This window comes from Phyllostomus hastatus, unplaced genomic scaffold (genome assembly GCF_019186645.2).
Source record: "Phyllostomus hastatus isolate PE091 unplaced genomic scaffold, TTU_PhHast_1.1 phas_contig_86, whole genome shotgun sequence".
Lineage (NCBI taxonomy): Eukaryota > Metazoa > Chordata > Mammalia > Chiroptera > Phyllostomidae > Phyllostomus > Phyllostomus hastatus.
In genome coordinates this window covers 89684165-89710069 of record NW_025333977.1, presented here as the reverse complement: position 1 = coordinate 89710069, position 25905 = coordinate 89684165, and the positions used below count along the sequence as shown (strand labels likewise).

Here is a 25905-nt window from a genome sequence, read left to right as displayed (position 1 = left end):
TGCCCTTTCCCCCCAGCCCTCTGCACCACCCCAGGCATCCCGACCTCCCTTCTCTGTTTCCACCTCCCCCCTTGGTTTTGTCCGTGTGTCCTTTATAGTTGTTCCTGTAAACCCTTCACCTTTTCCCCCTCATCATCCCTTCCTATGTCCCCTCAATTTGTTCTTAATTTCAATGTCTTTGGTTATATTTTGCTTGCTTATTTGTTTTGTTGATTAGGTTCCACTGAAAGGGGAGATCATATGGTATTTGTCTTTCACACCTGGCTTATTTCACTTACCATAATGCTCTCCAGTTCCATCCATGCTGGACCGAAGTGTAGGAGCTCCTTCTTTCTTTCTGCTGTGTAGAATTACATTGTGTAAATGTGCCATAGTTTCTTGATCCATTCATTTACTAATGGGCTCCTGCACTTAGTAAATGAGTGCAGGGTGGCTTACTCTGCACTCATTTGAGGTGGCTTCCAGCGCTTGGCTATTATAAGTTGTGCTGCTATGAACATTGGGGTGCATAAGTCCTTTTGAATTGGTGTTTCAAGATTCTTAGGGTATAATCCTAACAGTGGAATTGCCAGGTCAAAAGACAGTTCCATGTTTAGTTTTCTGAGGAAATTTCCTTCTGTTTTCCATAGTGGTTGCACCAGTCTGCAATCCCAGCAACAGTGCACTAGGGTTCCCTTCTCCACAACCTTTCCAACACTTGTTGTTCATTGATTGTTTATGTTGGCCATTCTGACTGGTGTGAAGTGGTTTTAATTTGCATCTCTCTGATGGTGAGTGATACTGAGCATCCTTTCATTTGTTTCTGAGCCCTCTGTATGTCCTCCTTGGAGAAGTGTCTGCTCAAGTCTTTTGCCCATTTTTTAATTGGGTTTGTCTTCCTGGAGTGGAGTCATGTGAGTTCTTTATATATTTTGGACATCAAACTCTTGTCTGAGGTATCATTGGCGAATATGTTTTCCCATACTGTTGGTTCTCTTTTCATTTGAATGCTGTTTTCTTTACTCATGCAAAAGCTTTTTATTTTGATGAGGTCGCATTTGCTTATTCTTTCCTTTATGTCCCTTGCTCTAGGGGACATATCAGTGAAAATATTGCTGCATGGAAAATCTGAGATTTTCCTGCCTATGTTCTCTTGAAGGACTTTTATGGTATCATGACTTATATTTAAGTCTTTTATCCACCTTGATTTTATTTTTGTGTATGGTGTAAGTTGGTGATCGAGTTTCATGTTTTTGCGTGTAGCTGCCCAGCTCTCTCAACACCATTTGTTGAAAAGGCTATTTTTACTCCACTTTATGCTGCTGCCCTCTTTGTCAAATATTAATTGACCATAGAGACTTGGGTTTATTTCTGGGCTCTCTATTCTGTTCCATTGGTCCATGTGTCTGTTCTTATACCAGTAACAGGCTGTTTTGATTACAGTGGCCTTGTAGTACAATTTGGAATCAGATATTGCAGTTCCTCCTACTTTGTTCTTTTTTTCTCAAAATTGCTGTAGCTATTCGGGGTCATTTATGGTTCCATATAAATTTTTGAAGTGTTCTATATCTGTGAAATATGTCATTGGTGCTTTAATAGGTATTGCATTGAATCTGTAAATTGCTTTGGGTAGTATGGACATTTTGATAATGTTAATTCTTCCAATCCATGAACATGGCATGGTTCCATTTGTTTGTGTCTCCCTTAATTTCTTTAGTCAGTGTTGTGTAGTTTTCTGAGTACAGATGTTTTACCTCCTTGGATAGGTTTATTCCTAGGTATTTTACTTTTATTGTTGCTATATCAAATAGGATTTTTTTTCCTTATTTCTGTTTCTGAGATATTTTATCGTTGTTGTGCAAAAACGCCTTTGATTTCTGGATGTTGACTCTGTATCCCACTGTTTTTGCCAAATTCATTTATTACACTGAGCAGTTTTTTGGTGGAGTCTGTAGGGTTTTCTATGTACATTATTATGTCATCTGGAAACAATGACAGTTTTGTTTCCTCTTTTCCAATTTGGATGCCTTTTATTTCTTTTTCTTGTCTGATTGCTGTGGCTAGGACTTCCAATACTATGTTGAATAGGAGTGGTGAAAACCAGCATCCTTGTCTTGTTCTTGATCTTAATGGGAAAGCTCTAAGTTTTTGCCCATTGAGTATGATGTTGGCTGTAGGTCTCTCATATATGGCCTTTATTATGTTGGGGAATGCTCCCTCTATTTCCACTTTGCTGAGTGTTTTTATCATAAATTGGTGCTGTACCTTATCAAATGCTTTTTCCGCATCTATTGATATGATCATGTGATTTTTGTCTTTCCTTTTGTTTATGTGATATATTATGTGTATTAGTTTGTGAATATTGTACCATCCTTGCATCCCTGGGATGAATCCCACTTGGTCATGGTGTATGATCTTTTAAATATATTGCTGGATGCAGTTTGCCAATATTTTGTTGAGGATTGTAGCATCTATGTACATCAGCAATATTGGCCTGGGGTTTTCTTTCTTTGTTGTGTCTTCTTCTGGTTTTGGGATTAGGATGATGCTGGCCTCATAAAAAGAGTTTGGGAGTTTTCCCTCTTTTTGGATTTTTTGGGTTTTTTGGGATAGTCTGTGAAGGATAGAGGTTAGCTCATCCTTAAATGTTTTGTAAAATTCTCCTGTGAAACCATCTCGTCCAGGGCTTTTGTGTGTTGGGAGTTTTTTTTATTACTGCTTCAATTTCATCAGCTGTTATTGGTCTGTTCAGGCTTTCTGCTCTTTCATTGAGTTTTGGAAGATTATATTTTTCTATAAATTTGTCCATTTCACCTAGGTTTTCAAATTTCTTGGCATATAGCTCTTCATAGTAATATCTTCAATCCTTTGTATTTCTGTGGTATCAGTTGTAATGTGTCTTTCATTTCTGATTGTATTTATTAGGGTCCTCTCTCTTTTTTTCTTGATGAGTCTGTTTAAAGGCTTGTCGATTTTGTTTATCTTTTCAAAGAACCAGCTCCTGGATTCATTGACCCTTAGAATTGTGCTTTTAGTCTTTATGTCATTTAATTCTGCCCTGATCTTGGTTATTTCCTTCCTTCTACTTGTTCTGGGGTATCTTTATTGTTGTTCCTCAAGTTCTTGTAGGTGTAGGGTTAGGTTGTTTATTTGAAATGTTTCTATTTTTTAGATAGGCCTGTATCACTATGAACTTCCCTCTCAGGGCTGCCTTCTCTGTGTCCCATGTTTTGGTTTGTTGTGAGTTCATTTTCATTTGTTTCCAGAAACTTTATGATTTCTTCCTTAATCTCATTTTTGACCCATTCATTGTTTAATAGCATACTATTCAATCTCCATGAGTTTGAGTGTGTTTGAATTTTTTCCTTAGGTTGACTTCTAGTCTCATTCCCTTTTGGTCATAGAAGATGCTTGTTATGATTTCAATTTTCTTGAATTTGTTGAGACTTGTTTTGTGTCCTATCATGTGGTCTGTCTTTCGAAATGTTCCATGTGCACTTGAAAAGAATGTGTATTTTGCTTCTTTGGGATGAAAGGCTCTACATATATCAGTTAAGTTCATTTAATCTAGGACATTGTTCAATGCTGTAATATCTTCATTCATATTTTGTTTGGAAGATCTGTCCATTTTTGACAGTGGGGTGTTAAAATCCCCTACTATAATTGTGTGCTGTCAATATCTTCCTTGAAGTCCTCCAAGATTTTCTTTATGTATTTGGGTGCTCCTATGTTGGATGCATATATATTTACAATGTTTATGTCTTTTTGGTGGATTCTTCCCTTCAGTATTATGAAGTGACCTTCTGGGTCTCTCTTTATGGTCCTTTTTTTGAAGTCTGTTTTGTCTGATACGATTATTGCTACCCTGACTTTTTTCCCCTGTGTTTGCTTGGAAAATCTGTTTCCAGCCCTTCACTTTCAGTCTGTGTAGGTCTTTTGTCCTGAGGTGGGTCCCTTGTAGGCAGCATATGTGTGGGCCAAGCTTTCTTATCCATTCAACTATCCTATGTCTTTTGATTGAAGCATTTAATCCATTTACGTTTAAGGTTATTATTGATAGGTACTTATTCATTGCCCTTTTTTGTGTGTGTGCCTGTGTTCCCCCCCCCACCTCTCTCTTTCTCTCTCTTTCTCTGTCTTCCTTCCTTTCTTCCTTTCCTTAAATCGGACCCTTTAGCATCTCTTGCAGAGCTAGTTTGGTGGAGGTGTATTCTTTTAGACTTCTTTTGTCTGGGAAACTCCTTATTTGGCCTTCCCTTTTAATTAATTGAGAGCCTTGCTGAGTAGAGTATTCATGGTTGCAGGCCTTTGGTTTTCACTACTTGGAATATTCCTTGCCATTCTCTTCTGGCTTGGAGTGAAACCATTACATTTTCTATGTAAGTACCTTAAATGTGAAAAGCACAGCACTGAATACAGTGAAAGAGAAATGAGAAGTCATGTACTTTTTAATTATAAAGATTAGGTGTATTTTTTTCACATTTTTATTATGACAATACTCATATTACAGAAAAGTTGAAAGACTTATGCATGAGAACACTCAAGGACCTACCATCTAGATTCTGTATTCAGTAGTTTGCTGTATTTACTCTATCATATAAGTGTTCATCAGTCCATTTTTTATTTTTTTGGTAACATGTCAAACTAAGTTGTAAACACACATATACTTCATCCCTAAACATGTCTTTCACTATGCATATCATTAAGTAGAGTTCAATATTTGTATACTTTCTTTCTGTAAAATTTGTATTAGTGAAATACACAAATCTTAACAGTACGGTTAAATGAGTTTTGATATTTATATATGCCTCAATTAACATAGAGAATAATACCATTATTTTTCAAAGCTTCTTTATGCCCCTTTCCAGTCAATCCCAGCCCCATCCTTCTTCCTTCTTTCCTCTCACAACCAGTGTTCTGATTTTTTTCCATATATGTGCATGCTTTAAAGTTTAGGAGTTTTTGACCTGGCTGGTGTGACTTAGTGGAATGAGTGGTGGACTGTGAAGCAAAGGGTTACTGGTTCGATTCACAGTCAGGGCACATGTCTGGGTTGCAGGCCAGGTTCCCAGTAGGGGGTGCACAAGAGGCCACTACACAGTGATGATTCTCTCCCTCTCTTTCTCCCTCCCCTGTCTCTAAAAATAAATGAATAAATTTTTTTAAAACCCCAAAGTTTAGGACTTTTTAAAGTGTTTTAAATTTTTATAATTCTTATTATTCTATTGTAAAAGTTGAACTTAGCACTTCTAGAAAATATCCTGTTTGCAAAATGAAATAAAATCCAGAAGAGAATGTTTAAAGTTGAATGTCTGGGATGCCATTTTAACATTCAGCAAGAATTTATCGGATATTGTATTAGTCTGCTAGGGCTGCCATAACAGATACCACAGAATGGGTGACTTAAAGAACAGAAATTTATTTTTTCCCAGTTCTGGAAGCTAGAAGTCCAAGATGACATCCTGTCAGGATTGATTTCTGGTGAGCCTCTCTTCCTGACTTGCAGATTGCCGCCTTCTCACTGTGTTCTCACATGGCCTCTTTGTGCATGTATAGAGAGAAAGATCTCTGGTGTCTCTTTTCTCTTACAAGGACTCCAGTTCTGTGGGGTTTGTGCACTACCTCAATTACCTCCCTGAAGTCCCTGTCTCCGAATATAGTCACATAGAAATTTTGGGAAGACACAATTCAACCACTAGGTACCAGGCACTTGGGAAGACCCATGGACTGAATATAAAACATAGAAAATTTCAAGAATATGAATAAAATGCTATAACAGTTCAGAGAGAAGTCAAGAGATGATCATTGAATTGGGCCTCAAGTGGATAGGATCCAAGGGTATTTTAGGTAGAGAAAACAGTATATAAGGCTGACAATTTATGTATTTGGGGGAAATAGCAAATCAGTATTGCTAGAACTCCAGATTTGTGCCGGGGCACTTTGAGATTGCACACAAGATGGGGACCAGACTGTGGATGGCCTTGGATGCCAAATGTGAGGGTGGGGGGTCACTTTTGAGCAGAGTGGGTGAGATGATCAAATAGGTGCTTTAGGGAGATTAACTACTTGTGCCATGGTCTTTGTTCAGGCTCTGTCATTTTTGCAGCTAGTTTTGTGATAGGTCTCCTTACTTTCAGTTATTCCTTTCTGTAATATATTCCCCCTTCAATCTAATCTACTCAGAGGTAAAAAAGAAAAACTTTTACCTTTTGGGACAGCATGGATGGACCTAGAGATTATTATGCTAAATGAAATAAGCTAACCAGACTAATACAAATACTGTATGATTTCACTTATATGTAGACTCTAATAAACAAAATAAACGGACAAAGTAGAAACAGAGACAGGGATACATGGAGCAGACTGACATCTGTCAGAGAGGGGTGGAATGGGAGGACTCAATGAAAGAAGGTGAGGGGATTAGCCAAAGAACATACATGCATAACCCATAGACACTGACGACAATGTGGTGATGGCCAGAGGGAAAGGAGAGTGGGGGCTGGATGGAGGCAGGCAAAGGGGAAGAAAATGGGGACATCTGTGATAGTGTCAACAATTCATCATGAAGTCTTACCAGCTCTGTTTTCAAAATATATCCTGAATCCAGCTTCCACTCCCTAATTCTGCTACCACATTATCAAACTCACTTTATCTTGCCTAGACTACCATAGTAGTCTGCTAAATGGTCGTCCTGTTTCCATTCCTCTCTCTGTAGTCCATTGTCTAAATAGCAGCCAAAGTTATTTTTTAAAAATTAGTCATTTATGCCATCCCCTTGCCTAAAACTGTTACTGTTAAAACAGAATCCTTGATGGTTTCCATGGTTTCTGTTGTCCTTCATTTTCTTCTACTCTAACCTCACCTCATACTACTTTCTTACTCACTCCTAGCCTACTCCTTTTAGTTCTTTATGCCAAAGTTTGTTCTTGCCTCATAGGTTTTTTTACTTATTTCCCTGGACATTCTCATAGTTGGCTTCATATTTAGGTCTCAGCCCAAATGCTTCATCCTCGGAGAGGCCTTTCTTGATCTCCATGCTAAGGTAGGCCATTCACTCACCCAGTCATTCTTCATCCAGTTACCTTAGTGTGTTTTCTGAAACCCCTTATCTCCACTTTCAGTTACTTGCAGTCAACTATGGTCCAAAAATATTAAATGGAAAATTTCAGGAAGAAATAGTTCATAAGTTTTAAATTGCACACCTTTCTGAGTAGCCTGCTCCATCCCACCCAGGACATGAATCAATGAGTTATCTCTTTGCTGCCTGCCAGTTAGTCGTTTAGTAGCTGCCTTGGCCTTCAGATCTACTGTCTTGATAATGCAGTGCCTGCATTCAAGTAACTCTTAATAATGTCCCAAAAGCATAAGAGTAGCAGTGCTGGCAGTTCAGATATGTCAAAGAGAAGCTGTAAAGTGCTTTCTTTAAGTGAAAAGGTATGTATGTATTAAGGAAAAACACAGAATATATAGGATTCAGTACTATTCATGGTTTCGAGCATCTACTGCGGGTGGGGGGGGGGCGGTCTTGGAATGAATTCCCCCATCGATAAGGGGGGACTATACTGAAATTGCCTTGCATATTGTACTTATTATCTGTGTCCTCTGAGAATTTCGTTCCATAAGAGCAAAAAGCTTGTCTGTTCTATTAACCACTGTTGTCCTGGTGTTTAGAATGGTGCGACAGCCCTGTCATGGCTGCTGTGGCTCAGTTGGTTGGAGCATCTTCCTGTAGACTGAAGGGTCACATGTTCGATTTCTAGTCAGGGCACATACCTCCGTTCGGGGTTTGATCCCTGGTTGGGGCGCATATGAGGAGGCAACCGATAGATGTTTCTCTCTCACATCCATGTTTCTCTCCCTCTCTCTCTCTAAAAGCAATGAAAAAATATCCTCCAGTGAGGGTAAAAAGTAAATAGATAGAAAAGAAAGAGCTCCGGCCGGTGTGGCTCAGTGGGTTGGAGTGTTGTCCTGTAACTGAAAGGTTGTGGGTTTGATTCCCTGTGAAGACACGTAGACACATATCTAGGTTGCAGGATCAGTCCCTGGTGGGCACATACAGGAGTCAGTCAATCCATGTTTCTCTTGCATATTGATGTTTCTCTCTTCCTCTCTAAAAGCAATTTAAAAAATGTCCTCGGGTGAGGATAAAAAAAATTGTTGAGGCCTCTCAATCAAGGAAAGCTTTATCTAAAAGGTATAACTTAAACATTAGCCTAAGAAGATCAGTTCGGTTTTATTTTTTCTTAATAGTAAAATTGTAGGAGGTAGAGTTGGCAAGGTAGGTCCCTGTTTACTACTTAGCTATTTTTTGACAGTCTAAATAGTGCTAACCATCATTTGTTTGGAACTTGCCACTTACTGACGTGATATATCCTCCAGTGTACATAAAACATTATTTAAAGTTCCTTAGTAAATATGTTGAGATGAACTCCTCTAAGAGTTCAAGTGTACAGAGAATGATGGTGCTATTGCCAGAAATAGATACAGGAAGATCAAAAATAGGTACAAGACGAGGGAATAAGACAGTGAAGTTGGTTTTGGACCTGATATTTACCCATGTTTTATTAGTTGAAATTATGAGCCTTCTATGAGCTGTTTTATTTCTAGCTTGAAATCTAGAAAAGATCTTTGAATTACTAATGAAAGATTAAAGACTAATAGGAACAGAACCTGGACTCCAGACTTAGTCTAGGTAGCCCAAATGGTTAATATAATTGGAAACAACTTAAATGTTCATTAATGGGGAAGTGGATAAGCTGTGGTACCTCCACAGGATAGAATATTAATGCAACTATTAAAAATGTCTTCAATGTGTTTTTAATAAGGGCAGAATGCTTATAGTATAATGTCATAAAACTGGACTTTGAAATGTTACATAGTATCTTAATTTTATAAAAGTATTCATAGATATAGAAAAACTAAAGGGACAAAAATATTGGTAATGGTTAACTGAATGATTTTTATTTTCTTTAGGATTTTCTAATTTTTCTGAAACGAATGTGTAATGCTTTAATGGCAGTAAAAGTTTTTTTATTTTAACAAATGCATGAAGAAAGAAAGGAGCTGGTTTCAGATATGGATTCAGTCAGCAAAGGAAAGAAATACAATGTTATGCGGAGGGAAGTGGGATCGAGCAAGTTGCTTTTAATACACATTAATATTGAATGTGAACTTGGATGTTTTCAGTAATAAGTCTGTTGCTAGTACTACTTGATAATTTTACAGAGATCACATTTGTTTGTTTGTAGGTGGGAGAACAAATGTAAGAAAATAACTTTAAAAGAAAGAGAAAGGCACACTATACATACCTCTTCTAGTAGCCGATGCCCAGTTTTTCTGGTGACGGAAGGTCGGGAGGAGGGCTGTGTGTGCTGGGTAGGCCTGTTCTCTCCAGAGGCGAAGTCTTCTTCCCTTTTGTAATCATTTTTCTTTTGGTTGGTTTGAGAATTGGAGCCTTTTTGGGGAGAAGTGTGAGCTATGATTACTAAGGAAGGTGAGACTGATTCTCATTTGTTCTGTAAGCAAGAAAGCCATAAAGAGGTTTGATCCTTTCTCTAGCAGCATATTTGGTTTTACTTATTTTTGTTACAAAAATTATACACAGCCATAGTAAAAAATGAAAAGTCTAAACGGATATACATAGATTAATTTAGCCTAAAAGGGTATAGATTGATTTCTGCACATTAACCACTACTGATAGTTTCTTGTGTTATCTTTCCAGAAGTTCTCTACCTAGTACCACATTTTAGAATGATAGAGAGGAAATGGGATAAGCAGTTATGCTGCAGGAATCGAGCTCATTAGAACTACAGTCTGTATACTGGAAACAGGAAGAGCACACACTGCCTACTAAGTACTGTGGGTTTAAAAATGAATAAAACAATCTTAACCTTAAGATGATCCCGTTATTAGGATTACTAGTACATAATTCTTATAATGAAGATTTTCTTGTGGTTGCACTGTATTTGGCATGGTTTCCCCACTCCTAATGTACAGGGTTGTAATGTATCAAGGAGCTTATTTTTTTTGTTTGTTTAAATGCTTTTTTTATCACTTCATTTTCCATTCAGGTTATTCTTTTGTTTTAAATATGTATAGGAATTACTCAAGGTGATGAGGACGATTGATGACAGAATAGTACATGAATTAAACACTACGGTTCCAACAGCTTCCTTTGCAGGGAAAATTGATGCCAGCCAAACCTGTAAACAACTTTATGACTCTGTAAGTATATCTTTTGAGTCTTTCTTTTGTGCTGCTTTTATGTCTTTCTTTGCAGGCAAAATAAGAACTCATTTGATAAGTGTATAATTAAACTGTGGATAAAAGAAGGACACCTTCGTGTTTTTTCTTGCCCACACCTGAGGGGCTTAGACCTGAAATTTGTCTGTGTTTTCTTAGTCGAAATTATGAGCCTTCTACATGCTGTTTTATTTCTAGATTGCAATCTAGAAAAGATCTTTGAATTACTAATGGAAGATTAAAGGCTGATAGGAACAGAACCTGGACTACAGGCTTAGTCTGAATGGCCTAAATTGTGATTATAGTTGGAAACAACCTAAATGTTCATTAGTGGGGAAGTGGTCAGATAACTAAAAGTTTTGATCTAATTTCTACAGACTGAAGAAATGTGTGGTAGTATGCACAAGTCTGTGAAGGAATGGTTCTAAGGAACGGGAGTGGTGGTTTTTTGGCCCCCTCTTGGGAAGCCTTTAATTTATGCACAAAGGAATGAAGGAGAAAGTACAAACAGTCAAGTAAAACAGTGGGTCTAGAGCATTGGTTTAGAATGAAACAATCTAAGAAGCCAGAGAGCTGGTGTAAAAAAACCCTTAATGCCTTCTGTCTTCTTTCTTCCCACACTCATCAGGAAGGGGAATAGAAGCAGTTGGCAGTTGAGATAGGAGAGTCACAGATAAATTGTTTCTTCCTGAGACTTTGGTTTCTCAAGTATGTATTTTTTCATCGACTCTTAAAGATTCCCTTTATTCCTCTCTTTAATTTCTAAAAGCAGAAGGAAATAATGACATAGCTAAATATTTTTTATAGTTTCTTACATCTTGTCTTTAACTTGGAAGCTAAAGTTCAAGTGCTATTTGTTTTTTAGGCTCTACTGCAAGACTACTATTTGGATTCAGTGCCTTATAAAGAAGGTGTTACTTAAAACCTCTAGTCCATTTCTCAATTATGAAAAAAAAATCAATTTTGGATGAGCTTATTGATATCAGTTAAATTCAAACTATTAACTGCAGCTATTTTTGTTTTTCTTCCATATGAAAGTATGTTATTTTACCGAGTAGTTGGTAATTCTAGTGTCTTGAGAAGATCACAGGGTTGTGGGCTTTAATGAGTAGAATCCAGTATTAGAAGTAGGGAGCACGTGGCCTAGTCCTGGTTTATTATGAGGTTGTTTGACTGTTCACTTGTTTCTCTGGGTAGCTCTGTCTGAGGAACTCTATTCAGTTATTTTCAATCTTTTTATTAATTTAGAGGTTTATATTATAGTGATTTAACCACATAGATTCCAGATCTAGATTATATCTCACCTCTGCTGCTTCCTCAGTGGATTTCCTTGAACTTGTTATATAACCCCTTTGCCTCAGCCTCCTTTTTGTAAAATAGTATCATAATAAAACCTCATTCATAAGGTTGTTAAGAACATTAAATGAGTTAATATAAAGTACTTACTGTACTAAATGTTTTACATAAGAATTCTTGATGCTTCTATTTAGTTACTGCTATGTTATTTCCTATCCATATTTGAACCAGGATAGTTTTGCATACTAAATTTGAAACCTTTCTGTTTTGGATATTCTTATGTGCGAGGGGGAACATCCCAAACATCAGAATATATTTATGAAAAATTGTGTATATATTCTTACACATTTAAACTTCAGTCACCTTCAAAGTACTCTCCAGTTGATGTAAGACACCATCCAGATGTTTTTTCCACTGCACAAAACAATTTTTGAACTTGTCGATTTTGATGGCATTTAGTGCTTCTGCTGTTTTTTGAGTCACCTCCTCCATGTTGGCAAAACATTTCCCTTTGAGGACTTTCATCTGGGGAAAACAAAAAAAGTAGCGTGGGACTAGATTGGTTGAATAAGGAGGGTGGGGTACGGGAGTCTTGCTGGTTTTGGTCAAAAATTGCTGAACACTCAGTGAGGTGGGCGGGTGTGCTTGTAAATCACCCATCATGAAATGGGCACATTGAAAGAGTCTTCAAAGAGAACCTTCAAAAAAATCACTGAAGCTGGGGCAGCCTCTCACAACAAGACCAGCTGGTACTCTGATTACAGATGGGTTCCTAGAACACTCACCTGGTGAGGGAAGCCTATACTACAAGATAATTCCTTTTGGTTCCCCTTTGTTTGTCTTTGTCTTTCTCTGCTGGTATCCTAGAAGGATCCAACAACATGAACATCATACAAAGGATTGTTTATCAAGTAGTTTCGTGCCAGGGATCAGGCCTGCAGCACAGTGCCTGTGCTAATAAAGTACCACTGAGTTCCCTCAAATATGTCTTAGTTAAGAAGTGGAACTCTGAAGTGTCTAAGCCACTTACAGTAACCTTGATCCTTTCTTCTGTAGCCAGTGAAGGAGTATTTACACTCTAATGGTAATGCTTCTTCGTAGGAGATGAACAGCAAGGCTCTTATGAAGCATTCGTTTTAGTAATTCCAAGTCTTAGAAGTATACTCTTGGTAAAAGTAAAATAATTTTAATGAGATCTCTATATTAGAGCATTTTCCCTTCAATCTATGAAATTTTTCTAGCTTTATTTGTTTTCAAGGTAAACATAAAAATCAATCCTGAGCAATTTAAAGTCTGTGAATTTGGAATAGTGCTTTACAAATGCAAAACTATTATTGGTGTCATAGTGATGGATTTATTCTTAAAGGCATCTCTTTAATATAATGAACCTTTGGAATATATACTTAAATGGTATGCTTCCTTGCATCATTTTGTCAGAAGTTCTAGAAGATTTAAAACACAAAAAAATGCTATGACAAAAACTAATTTTTGTTTGATTTTAATGATAGTTAAACCAAGGGTCATTGTCAAGTTTAAAAAAATTAATTATGGGGGATAATAAATAAATAAATAAATTATGTTTGGGAAACTAGAATTTAATGTAGAATTTATTTAGAATCAACCCTTGTTTTAGAAAGAAAAATACCAGAAAAACTATAATGAGGAAAACTGTTGGCATTATATTTCCCTTAAAGTTGAAAACACTGTTTTAAAATAATGATTAGAAGACATGTGAAATTTTAGACTGAAAGAAGTTTTCAAAGTTTGGATAAAATAAAACTGCAAAGTCCTAGACAAATACCCTTTAGACTAGTTTGAAATCATTCTCCTACCTCACCCCATGTTTTCGTTTCAAAATTGCTTACCCCAAATCAAAGGAAGTGCGGTTATGATATGCCTATTGCTCAGTGTTTTTCTCTTGTAACCAAAGGCCTTCCTTGCCTTTTACCAAGTTTCTTAATAAGTGTTGCCTTATTTCCTGTAGTAAGCACTTATATATGAAAGCACATGTATATGAAACAATTCTCATGTGACCAGATCCTCCAGCATCTGAATTACTAGTGAGCTAAGCCTGATTTATTGCTTTATTTTTCTCTGGTAGGCTCCTGTCACATAATCTATTACAGTCGTCTCTCACTATATCGTGGTTCACTTATTGTGGCTTCACTGTATCATGGGCTTTAAAAACCCGTGAATTTTATGTTGTTAAAATTACATAGGTTTAAGAGTGTAGAACATGTTTAAGAGCATATGAAGTGTTTATGAGAGTGTGGGAAAGGTTTATAGGAGTGTGAGAAGGGTTTATAAAGCCTTAAAATATATATAAATAATAAAATAAATATAACGCCGCTACTTCGGGGATTTTCACCTCTTGTGGGGGTCTCTGGAATGTAACTCCCGAGATAGGTGAGGGATCACTGTTCTAGCTGTCAGGCCTTCTCATTCCTTTGACATAGATGTACAAAAAGCCCATGCATGTTCCTCTTTTACATGGCTCTTAATTCTGAATTTTAGTGCAGGATGGTCATTGAAAACCAGATTAAAATAATTGATAATACAGAGTAAAAGATGTTTTGGCCAGTAATTTCTCTTCACATCGCATGGGTTCCAAGGGGGCTAATCTGAAGGAGAAGTAAGCAGGTGAGGGTATGAGGGTGGGCTGCAGCCAGAAGTGTATCCACAGGAAAGAGGCAAGTTAAGAGGGGAATAGTGGAGGAAAGCCCAACCAAAGAAGGAAACTTCGTGATGAGAGAGAATGAAAGGAAAATGTACAAAATTCAACTTTGGTTTTAAAGTGAAGATAGAAAAATGTCAACTCTAATTGAAAAATAAAATTAAAATATTAAAAATAAAAAAATTACTTTTAAAATAATTAACCAAAATGCAGATAGAAAAATGAAACTGTTTTGTTACATGCTACTAGTTGGTTCTAGTATTATTTCACCAGTTGCTGAGGGGCTAGACAAGATATCAAAGTGATTAAATAGCAGCTGATATCTTAGCAGTGGATTGAGTTGTGTTGCCCCTAAATATTAAAGGTAGAAAAAATATTAGTGATTATTTTCTCATAATCCATAATTTTACAAAAGGGGAAACCGAAGCCTGGAAATGCAAATTATTTCTCCAGTCTTACACAGCAACAGGGAGCGCTTCCTAACTCTGAGGATGGTTCTTTTCTTTTTATTCTCTTTTTTTAGGCAAAATTAAACATTTATTTAGTTAATGAGCAGTTAAATAAACAACATTGGCTTCCTCTTTGTGATAATGTTATCTTAAACATTGGCCTAAAATATTAATCTTGAACCTTAAAGACCCAAAACTTTCTAATTGGCTGGTGAATAACAAACTCTTAGTACACTGCCACAGTAATCTTACAGAGTTGTTGGGAGTTCATACATGTGAATCAAAACAAGTTAATATACGTGAAGCACCTGGTCAGTACACAATAAATATCTGTTTTTTCCCCAGTCCTCTTATCCTTCCCTTTCAATTAACCCACAAAACACATTATGAGCCACAGGAGTTAAGCAAGGCCATAAATAGAGCCTATGGTTTGAGTCTGTAGATTTAGGTTTCAGAATACCTGAATTCAAATCTATGTTACCTTGGGCAACTTACTCCACTTCTTTTTTTTTTTTTTAATATATTTTACTGATTATGTTATTACAGTTGTCCCATTTTACCCCCTTCACTCCCCTCCACACCCCTTCCCACCCACATTACCCCCCTTTAGTTCATGTCCATGTGTCATACATAGAAGTTATTTGACTTCTACATTTCCCATACTATTCTTACCCTCCCCCTGTCTATTTCCTACCTACCATCTATGCTACTTATTCTCTGTACCTTTTCCCCCTCTTTCCTCCTCCCACTTCCCTGTTGCTAACCCTCCATGTGATCTCCATTTCTGTGGTTCTGTTCCTGTTCTAGTTGTTTGCTTAGTTTCTTTTGGTTTTGTTTTAGGTGTGGTTAATAACTGTGAGTTTGCTGTCATTTTACTGTATATATTTCTCTTTTCTTTTTCCTAGATAAGTCCCTTTTACATTTCATATAATAAGGGATTGGTGATGATGAACTGCTTTAACTTGACCTTGCATGAGAAGCACTTTATCTGCCTTCCCATTCTAAATGAAAGCTTTGCTGGATAGAGCAATCTTGGGTGTAGGTCATTGCCTTTCATGACTTGGAATACTTCTTTCCAGCCCCTTCTTGCCTGCAGGGTCTCTCTTGAGAAATCAGCTGACAGTCTGATGGGAACTCCTTTGTAGGTGACTGCCTTGTTTTCTCTTGCTGATTCTAGGATTCTCTCCTTCATTTTTACCCTGGCTAATGTAATTATGCTGTGCCTTGGTGTGTTCCTCTGCCAACTGCTTTGGGACTCTCTGAGCTTTCTGAACTTCCAGGAAGTCGATTTCCTTTGCCAGAATGGGGAAGTTCTCCTTTATTATTTGTTCAAATAACTTTTCCACTTGTTACTCTTCCTCTTCTCCTTCTGGTACCCCAATGATTCAGATGTTGGAATGTTTAAAGGTGCCCTGGAAGTTCCTAACTACCTCTCATTTTTTTGAATTCTTGTTTCTTCATTCTTTTCTGATTTGATGTTTCTTTCTTCCTTCTGGTCCACACCGTTGATTTGAGTCTGTTTCCTTCCCATCACTATTGGTTCCCTATACATTTTCCTTTATTTCAGTTAGCATAGGCTTCATTTTTTCATCTAATTTGCTACCAAATTCAACCAATTCTATGAGCATCCTGATTACCAGTGTTCTGAACTGTGCATCTGATAGTTTGGCTATCTCTTCGTCACTTAGTTGTATTTGCTCTGGAGCTTTGATCTGTTCTTTCATTTGGGCCATTTTTTTATCTTGATATGCCTGTTACGTAGTGAGGGGCGGAGCCTTAAGCGTTCACCAGGGTGGGGTTTAACCCACGTCACTATTGTGGTGCTGTATGTGGGGGAGGGGCCCCAGAGGGAACAATGGCACTTGCTCTGCTCTCTGCCAGATTTCAGTCCCTTCCCCCACTTTCCACAAGCAAACTGGGCCCTTCTTGTGCTGATTCCCGGGTGGTTGGGCTTGTGTATGTTCTAGGACTCTGTGGGTCTCTCCAACAACCTCTCCTGTGAGGCTGGGAGTTTCTCCTGGTGCCTCAACCCCACAGGTGTTTTCAGTCAGAGGTTTGAGGCTTTATTTCCCTGTGCTGGGACCCTGGGTTGTGCAGTCTGTCCCACTCCCCAGTTTCACCTGGTTTATCTGTGCACAAATGTGGGACCACTAGGGCCGCCATCCACCTTGCGCACCGCATTCTGCTCCACAGTCTGCTGCCTCGCTGAGTTGGCCAGCCACCACTTTGTGCGCCCTGGTCTGCTAGCTGCCCCTTTGCTGCAAGTCCTCTCCACCTGGGGCTGCCTGACTCCGCCCATCCTACTGGTCCTGATGAATGTGTCTTCTTTAACTCTTTGGTTGTTGGACTTCGATACAGTTTGATTTTATGTCAGTTCTGGTTGCTTTTGTTTTAAAATTTGTCATTGTCCTTCTTTTGGTTGTGCGAGGAGGCACATTGTGTCTACCACTTCCATCTTGGCCATAAGTCCCTTACTTCACTTCTGTTTTTATTATCTTTTGGGAAGAGTAGTTCCCTATCCTCAGTAGTTCCTTTAATATCCTATAATTATACCTGAAAGAGTAAGCAAGCAAAGAAGTAGTGTGTTAATGAATGAAATTTGGGCCTTGAACTGTCCTTGGGAATCATATGTTACAATGAAAAATATGAGCATATTAGAGAAATTTGCCATAGGTGGGATTAATGTCTTTTAGGCAGTTTACTTTTACTTTCCTTCTCTTTCCATGGGTATGATTTATAATTAATGCACTTTTAGTACTGCACTCTAGAAATGCAAAGGCTTATTCTTTCCTGGTGAACATTAGACAGTCATTCTCAACCGTAGGGTCCTAATATGATCATTTAAGAGATATACTTCTAGTAGCATATGAAGAATGCTTATAGAATGGTTAATTAAGTTAGTCCTGTACTTTATCTATCTAGGTACACACACAACATGTACATAAAATGGTTAGGTTATGCCTACTGTAACTATTGCATTAGGTTATTCTCTCTTCAGAGAGAAGCAGAAATATAGTTACATGGAACAAGTTAACACATTTTAGTTGGAGGTGAACCACTGTTATTTATGTACCATTAGAATGGTGATTATATATCACTTTAGTGTTTGCTTTTCCCGTCCCCCAAATTTGGGGGGTATCATCAAAATTTGGCTATGATCACAGGAGTGTTTGGTACTCGACTATCGTACTGCTGGAATCAAGGCAGAAAATAGACATGAATTGTTATATTGGATTTGTTACATTGACATGAAGGTTAGCAAAGAATTGCTCTGTCAGATGTCCTTTCAATTAGCACACACAATTGATGGAATTAATACTCTGTACTTTGTACATAATTTGGTCTTATTAATACTTTAAAATCTTAAAAAGGGCTCTTACATAGGTAAATGTAACTTTCTTTGTTTTTCCATATATAACTAAGAGTTTCTCTACATCACTTACTTTATAATTTCTTGCACTTGGTGACAACGTGAGACCATAGAAAGCATGAGAGAACCAAAGAAGAGGGGAAGAATACCAATAGAAAGTGGTCCAGAAGATGTGTGAGAGTGGGTGTGGGGTCAGGGAACACATAGATGGAATAATGAGGAGAGAGGGGGATGGCAGGGAAAAAGAGAATGAGATGATAGGCCCAGGGTGGGCATCCTGTATGCGGGAGCAGGGGTTCGGGAAAAGGGGCAGGAAGCGCCGGCAGCTCGCTGAGGAAGAAGACAAGCCCAACCACTGGCAGAGCTACTTCCTTTCGTCCTTTTTTAGGTGGGTTAGCTGACGAGCACGATCTGCTCTTCTATAGATTTAATTTTTTAAAGCTCGTTTTGGAAAGCATTACATTTCTATACTCTAAAAATAAGGATTAAGAAAACTAAAATGTAATAAATTGGTATGATTTTTCTCTTTTCACTCCTTTGTTCTTTTAGTTGATGGAAGCTCATGCCAGTAGGGACAGATTCATAAAAAATTGTATAGCTCAGACTTCATCAGTAGTAAAACATCTACGAGAAGAGAGAGAAAAGAATCTGGATGATTTAACATTATTAAAGCAACTTAGAAAAGAACAGACAAAGGTAAGTTGAATAAGGCTTACATTTCTGAGGCAAAGTTTTTCCAAACTTACCCTTCAAAATAAAAGCAGTTTTATTATGAAAAATGTAGAGTAAGATATGATCATTACTTTAAAAAAATAATCAGGAAACTAAAACTTTATTTTTAATGGACTTTATTTTATTACATTTGAAAGTATCCAATGGTAAATTGGTAAGCTAATGTGACTTTCATGAACATACGCAGTGTAATCATTGTTTATTTTCATTCTTTTATATATTCTGCCATTAAATGTAAAAGGCTTAATTCAGGCCAATTCCACATCAGGAAATCTAGGGAAATCACATCTGTATCTGTGCCTTGAGGCTTGACCTGAGAAGAAACATCTCTTAAATGTATTTACATTTTGAAAATATATATCTCTGGTTTTATCTGCTGAGATGTAATACACATAATTAACTTGAGGACATTACACTCTGCATCCATAAAAATATAGTACAATTTAATATACCCAGATACACTAGAACCTGATTATAATTTATCTCTCTACTGGGGAGAAGTTGTTATGGGTCTTTGGCTCTTGTTCAACATGACTTTGTTTCCATTTCATCTTCCATTCCTACAGCTTTAGCTGTAAAGGAAACAGTAAGTGCCCACTGAGTGCTATGTCAGAGGAGACTGTATCTGTCAGAGTCAGCTGTAGTGTAGGTAGGGTGTGGACCTCAGAGTATAGTTAATGAAGTAGAACACTTTTGGATGGCCCTTAAATGTGACATGTCAAGAAAACAGTTGAAATGTATATGTACCATATTTTATTATGTGGAATGCATTGTTGTTTCTTGAGGTTCACTTAAGGGGTAACTTTATTTTGATATAATTTCAAACTTACAGAAAAGTTGTAAAAATAGTGCCAGTAACTCCCATGTAGTCTTCACCTATATTTACCTATTTGTTTACATTTTGCCGCACCTGCGTCACAATGTATTCTCTTTAGCCGGCCTTTTTCCTCTATCCTTGCCTCATTATTTCCTAGTCTTCCTTTCCCTTCCACACATATGTACACACTTTTTTTTCCTGAGCCATTTTTAGAGTGTCTTGGGTATATTGTACCCCTTTAGCCCTGCATATGTTGGTTATTTCCTAAATACAAGCATTTTTTTTATGATCACTGTGTGATTATCCGTCATGTCTGTATTTTAAGATGTCACAACACATGATTTACTGATCCTTGCATGTCTGGTGAGTAAAAATCCACTGTGGGATGGAATCCTGTTTTTCATACTGAACAGTTATAAAGTTTACCCTTTGTTTGGTAGATGTAGCCAAGCACTGAATAGGCACCTTGTCATCTCTTTCAAGCCTTTGTTCTTTTAGCTGCGCACAGTGAGTGCGCACTTTCTGAGCCATCCCACTGATGCAGTGTGTCACACTGGTACAGGAGTCCTCCACTGCCTTCGCGGCTGTCTTTAGTCATGACACTGCTTCAGCCCTTATTCCGTACCTGCCTATTCGTCAGGCAGTGATGGGTTCCTCCGACAGTGAACTTGTGCTCTATAGAGCTTTATGGTCATCTTACTTTACTGTTAATCTTTATGAAGGCCTAGAGAACATTTACATAACCCTGGTTCAAATGTAGTTATTTTTGGATTTTGGATTTTAACAGACTCTTGAAGGTATTATTGACAAAACTGCAGAGCAGGGCTGTTAAATCAGAAACTAAAAAATCACTATTTGCAAATTAGGCCAAAGAATAAAGTGACTCTCGTTAATGGAGAGCAAAGTTCAAAAACCAGTGTGTGTTTTTAGAGTGTCACACACTTTGCTCCACCCCCAGTTCTGCCCTGTGCTTTTAGGGCCCAGAAGGAATTACCAGGAAGACCAGTCAGTGAGTTAGGAAAGACAGGTAGCTTTCTCGCCTGGTATCATATAGGAGGACTGTAGGGTGGCCATGAATAGTACTGAAGCAAATGAGGAAAGTTGAATTTTTTATGTTTATTCTTTAAGTTTGCTATGGAGATTATGGAATTAGAAAGAGACAACTCTTAAGAGATGTTCCTGCTCTACCTCTTCATTTTCTGTATGAGGAAGCTGAGGCTCAGAGATACTAAAAGACACCCTCAGAATCACAAACTAGTAAGTGGTAGAACTAGGACTTTAACCCCTCTCTTCTGACTCGGGATTCAGTCAGGGTTTTTACATTAAGTTGTGACGGATAGTCAAATTTTGGTTACTTTAGTGGACATGTTTTATTTATATACAGAGGTGCCAGTTCTTTACCTGAATTTTTAACTCAGAAAAAGTACATTCCTTGCTGGAACTGTATAACTGCTGTCACCTATTAGTGGCCTTTGAGAGGAAGTTTAGCTGTTTAAGACCCAGAGCCTTTTCAAAAAGAACCAGCTCAAAGGAAGCATTATGTTGGTGCAATTGAAATTTTATCAGGAATTGGCTGTAATATGTGCAATGTTCAAGAACAGAAAAAATGTGGGCTATAAAGGCACACAGCTCTAAGGAAATAAATCCCATCCATCACTTGGTGGCTTTGTAACCTTGTAAATTGCTCTGATTTCTGATTTTCAGTTTGTAAAATATAGTTGGTACTTAATAACTTTGTTTTTCTTTTTTGATGAGGATTAAACAAGCTAGCTCATTGGCTGATACAAAGTAGCAGCTCCTTTCCTTTCCTTTTTGGGGCTCTGGGACTCCATATTTGTTACATTAGTCCTCTCCGCCAGCCGTCTGTCCCCTACCTTTTCGGCACCAAAGACAGGTTCTCCCAACCAGTGGTTTCCACCTTTCGTTAACCACTACTTAAGGGGGCTGGGGACACATTAGCTTCTGTGGCAGTACACTCTCTTTTTGTAATTATTCAAAGGTTTTCTTATATATTGTGAAAATCTGCATCCCTTTAATGGGTAATTACTACTCCTTATTAATGTTCCCTCTGGAGCTGTATAGGATAGGTCTAAACCCACATGAAATCCCTTTAAATATTTCAGATCAGTTGTGAAGACTTGTCTTAGTGTCACGTTGTTTGAAGTTGTTACTTCTTTGGAAGACAGTCCAGGCTCTGACAACACTGACACTTTAATGATTTCTGGTCTGTACAGTTAAGTAAAACCTGAAACCACAGTCGCTTTGGTGTGTGCAGATGTGTTTCTTCAGGCTCACTGCTCCTTGACAGCACAGCTGCGGCCATCAGAAAGGCAGCCCCGACCCCTGTTCCAGTTTAAGTCCTGTGTCCTGGCCCACACTCTGACAACAGTTCTGAATCGGGGAGCCATTGGATCAGTGCCAAGTTCCAGTCTTATTAGTGTTACATGCACGATTCTCAAACCTCCTGCCTGAGCTATAATCCTGGCCGGATCCTCGCATGGGCTGGATTCCTGGTCTGGGGCATGTTGGTAGGTTCTTTGGCCTAGTTCGCTGACTCACCATCCGGGCTTTTAACCTCTTAGCTGTCTCCAGCTGTAAATCATGCTTTTTTCTCCAAATCTTCCTGAATATTTTCAAGCCTTTTTCCCAGAATTGCTGACTCCTTTCAGGCTTCTCTAACCAGAAAGTGACTAGGAGATTGATGGGCCCTGCCCTCTGAGCCTGGCAATGGAATTGGCTACTTTTATGATTAGGTTGGCAGTTATAAAGAAAATTAGAAAGACTTTAGCGTTTTTGCCTGAGACCTCTGGAGCTGTATGATCAAGGTATGAAAAACTCATGCCTTTCAAGATCACTTGGGCCTTATATATTCCTCTCCCTTTCTCTCTTGTTTCCCTCCCCTGCCCCAATTCTTTTTTATAATCCAAATCAGATTGCCATTTCCTTGCCCCTTTTTTGTTCCTCTGTGCTGTCTTTGCAATTCTATATTATAGGATCAATAACTATAACTGGCATTGTTGAATTCAAGGACAGGTGAATTTATAGATCTTTTAAAATCTTACCAAATTGTCCTTTGTAGAGGTTGTGCCCATTTATGCTTATAGGCCATTTTTATTTCTTCTGTGAACTACTGGGAATTTGAGGGTTGTTTTTTTTTTAAGCTCTCAGAGTGATTCTACTATGCAGAAAATCTTGAGAATCATGGGTAACATAAGATTTAACAATTGACTAGTTATGGGGAGAATGGGTTAGGTGTGTCAAAGAAGGTTCCAAGACATACTGTTAACAAAGATTGCAGAAGCAGTGGCTGGTTTTGTTGGGAAAACATTATGGAGTTTGATTTTAGTTTTTTAATTTCACTTTTCATAACTTAAATTTGCTTTTCCTTTCTTGCAGTTGAAATGGATGCAGTCAGAACTGAACGTTGAAGAAGTGGTGAACGACAGAAGCTGGAAGGTATGAAATGTTAGTGCTCAGAGAGAAGTAGGAGGAACACTGAACTAGCAAAGGGAGACCAGGAGAGGAGTAAGGAGAGCTCTGGGGCTCTTAAGAAGAATAGAGACCCTTCATTTACAGGCAACTGAGGGTTTTCACTTTTTTTGAAGGGGTGTGGTGGGTATGGGTAGCATCCAGATAGAGCCATCTTATAAAAATTGGCTTTACAGTTATGGTAGAATTGTATGACCTGCCATGGGAATAGAGTTAGAGACATTCTGTATGTTTCCTAATACTAATTATGGACGTATTTGATATTTAGAGTTTTTACTCTGGTTAACTCAGAACCTTCACCAAGGTTATTTGTTAAAATTAGCCATTTTGATCCCAATTACTTTGTATAAATTGTTGTATCTTTAGCTACCTGTCACAGTAGCTCGTTTTCTAGTATCTGATCCTGAAACATTTTTGTACATAGCCTTTGGTATCTGACAGTAGGGCTTTTTTATGGCTCCTAGATTCACATGATCCTTTTCACCACCTGCATACTTCTGATTAGGATTTAAGAGAGTGGGACCAAGATTCTAGGACTTTATATGTAGTCAGAATTTTTTTTTTAAATCCTGACTTTAGTTTTCTAAAAAGATATTATCTCTATACCCCTCTCTAAAACTATACACCTCTCTTTCCCTGGCCAGTGTGGCTCAGTTGGTTGGAGCATCTTTCAGTAATCAAGGGTCGCAGGTTCAATACCCAGTCAGGGCACATTTGTAGGTCAGGGGTTGGATTCCTGGTCTGGGGCATATATGAGAGGCAACCAATTGATATTTATTTCTCACATCAGTGTTTCTTTCTATCCCTTTTTTTCTAAAAGAAATGAAAAAATATCCTTGGGTGAGGATAAAATAATAATAATGAGGAGGCAGAAGAGAGTATAAGGAGGAAAATACAAAAACTATTAAAAACAATAAAACTATATAGCCCTCTTTTTTCTGCAGGGCAAAACTTATTAAATCTGAAAGAATTAACTGCAAAATTTGTTTTATCCTTTGAAAATAACCAATGGAATTGGCTTAACCCCATGAGAGGTTAACTGAACCAAAGACTCAAATGTACCAACTTGCAGAGCCATGGACAAATTGCAAAATACAAATTAATTGTCTTTGCTTTATTATATATACTTTTTCAAACTATAAGAGAAAGTTTATTTAGAAAGTCACAGAGGTAGAAGTGAGGCACAGAAGAAATAGGCATAAGGAACAAGTGACAGGCAAAAGACGGGCCTTTGGAGCTCGGGAAGAAGAGGCGAGGAAACTGGGCCTGGATGAAGGGGATGGTGAAAGGCACGGGTGTGCCCCATAGAGAGAGCAGCCTACGTTTCTTTATTCTGTCCTCTTCACCAAGATTTCCTATTCCTGCCCTTTTCATTAGTGCGATATGGTGTTGGCTACTTAAAAGATTTTGGCCATATTAGTCCATTTAAATTCTTCAGAGAGATCCTATTTATACTTGGCAGGGGCAGAGATACAATAAATAACTGGTTTGAAAAATCCAGTACAGAGGTTGATGTATGTAAAATGTATTGTAGGGGGAAGAGTGAAGCATTTTTGGATTTGATATTAGTTTTAAAGAAATTGAGGCAGGATAGTAATAAGAAACTAGGGAAATTCCTTGGCAAGCGGAATGGGGAAACTAAGACAAGATGATTAAACAAGGACAAACAATCTGAAAAACTTCCAGCTTGTAAGTAACAGCGTGTAAGTTGTAGTGAATCGGAAGACCTTATCTTCTATAATCAAAGACACTTAAGAGCAAATGTTTTATATTCCCCCTCATAACCAGATACAGAGCTTCAATCACTCTGGTCAGGGAGATAAGAGAACAGGGACCCAGAAAGTGTCGTTTATGTCAGCTAAGCTCAAGGATGGGTGGAATCATAAGAACAAATTACAAAAACCTGATTACAGCCAGACAGACCAAAGATAAAAGTAAAACAATAAAGCAGACCAAAGAATAATCCCAAATTCCGTTATTTGCTCATTTGAATGCATCAGCATATTAAAAATGTGCCTGGAAAGCTGATGAATATTCTGCTGAAACCCTCCCCTAAAATTCTCACCTGCAAAAGAAAAATAAACACTCTCAAGACAAAGACTCAGTGTGGGTTTGCTCTAGAGCATGCCATGCCCCTTCTCTGGCATGAACTTTTTATTTCCTCCTAAACTCGAAGGGTCCCCATGAGACTTGCAAGCAGGAGAGCAAGGGGCAGCAGCAGCTCATCTGGGCGTACCCTCGATCCTGTCTCCAAGGCTTCCTTTCTCTCTCTGACTTTCCAGTGAGCTAATAGCAGCCCCGCCTTGGCTCACTTCTTTCTTAATAACGTTTCTATGGAGCCAAAGCAGAGCACTGCCTACACTCCTATTGCTTCTTCTACCCTAGGTCCTTCCTTTGTTTCATTGTCCCCAGCTTTAATAAACACTCAAAATCATCTGGACTCATGCTGTGAAATCTTTCCTGCTTGAATACAAGAGCTATTGGCTAGCCTGAGGCAGGCCTGCTCTGGGCCCGGTCCCCATCCCATAACAATATAATCCTTCCACCCCACAGAAAGTGACCTTTCCCACTTGTTTGAAAAATAGGAAAGTGGCGCTATGGTGCAATAATCCTGCAAAAGAGGTTAGGAAGTTATTTAGGAAAAGAATTGGAGAAGCTCGCCCGAGTCATATGTATCATCCCAACCAATGAAGGCTAGAAATCTGAAGATTCCTTTGGTCTGGGCATTAGGAACTTCAGGGAATGTCAGGGCTAGGAACTGACATGTGGTAAACTACAAGATGGAGGAGCCAGAAGGAGTCTATAATTTTGACTTGTTTTTAAATTGTGAGGTGCACATGCTAGGGAGCATGTAACA

The 25905-nt window shown here is 38.1% G+C and overlaps 1 protein-coding gene across 2 annotated transcripts in view; it reads left to right on the top strand.

Annotated features, from left to right (window-relative positions):
- The window catches only part of MIX23 (mitochondrial matrix import factor 23), a 29736-nt gene that overhangs the window by 1937 nt on the left and 1894 nt on the right, over positions 1–25905 (top strand). The window contains exons 2-5 of one of the 2 annotated variants that reach the window (XM_045851585.1): positions 6917–7021; positions 10078–10203; positions 18560–18706; positions 22956–23015. In XM_045851585.1, coding sequence (XP_045707541.1) covers positions 6917–7021; positions 10078–10203; positions 18560–18706; positions 22956–23015 — 438 coding nt within the window. The remainder of the gene's footprint in view (positions 1–6916; positions 7022–10077; positions 10204–18559; positions 18707–22955; positions 23016–25905) is intronic. The other variant, XM_045851586.1, reaches the window with a different exon arrangement.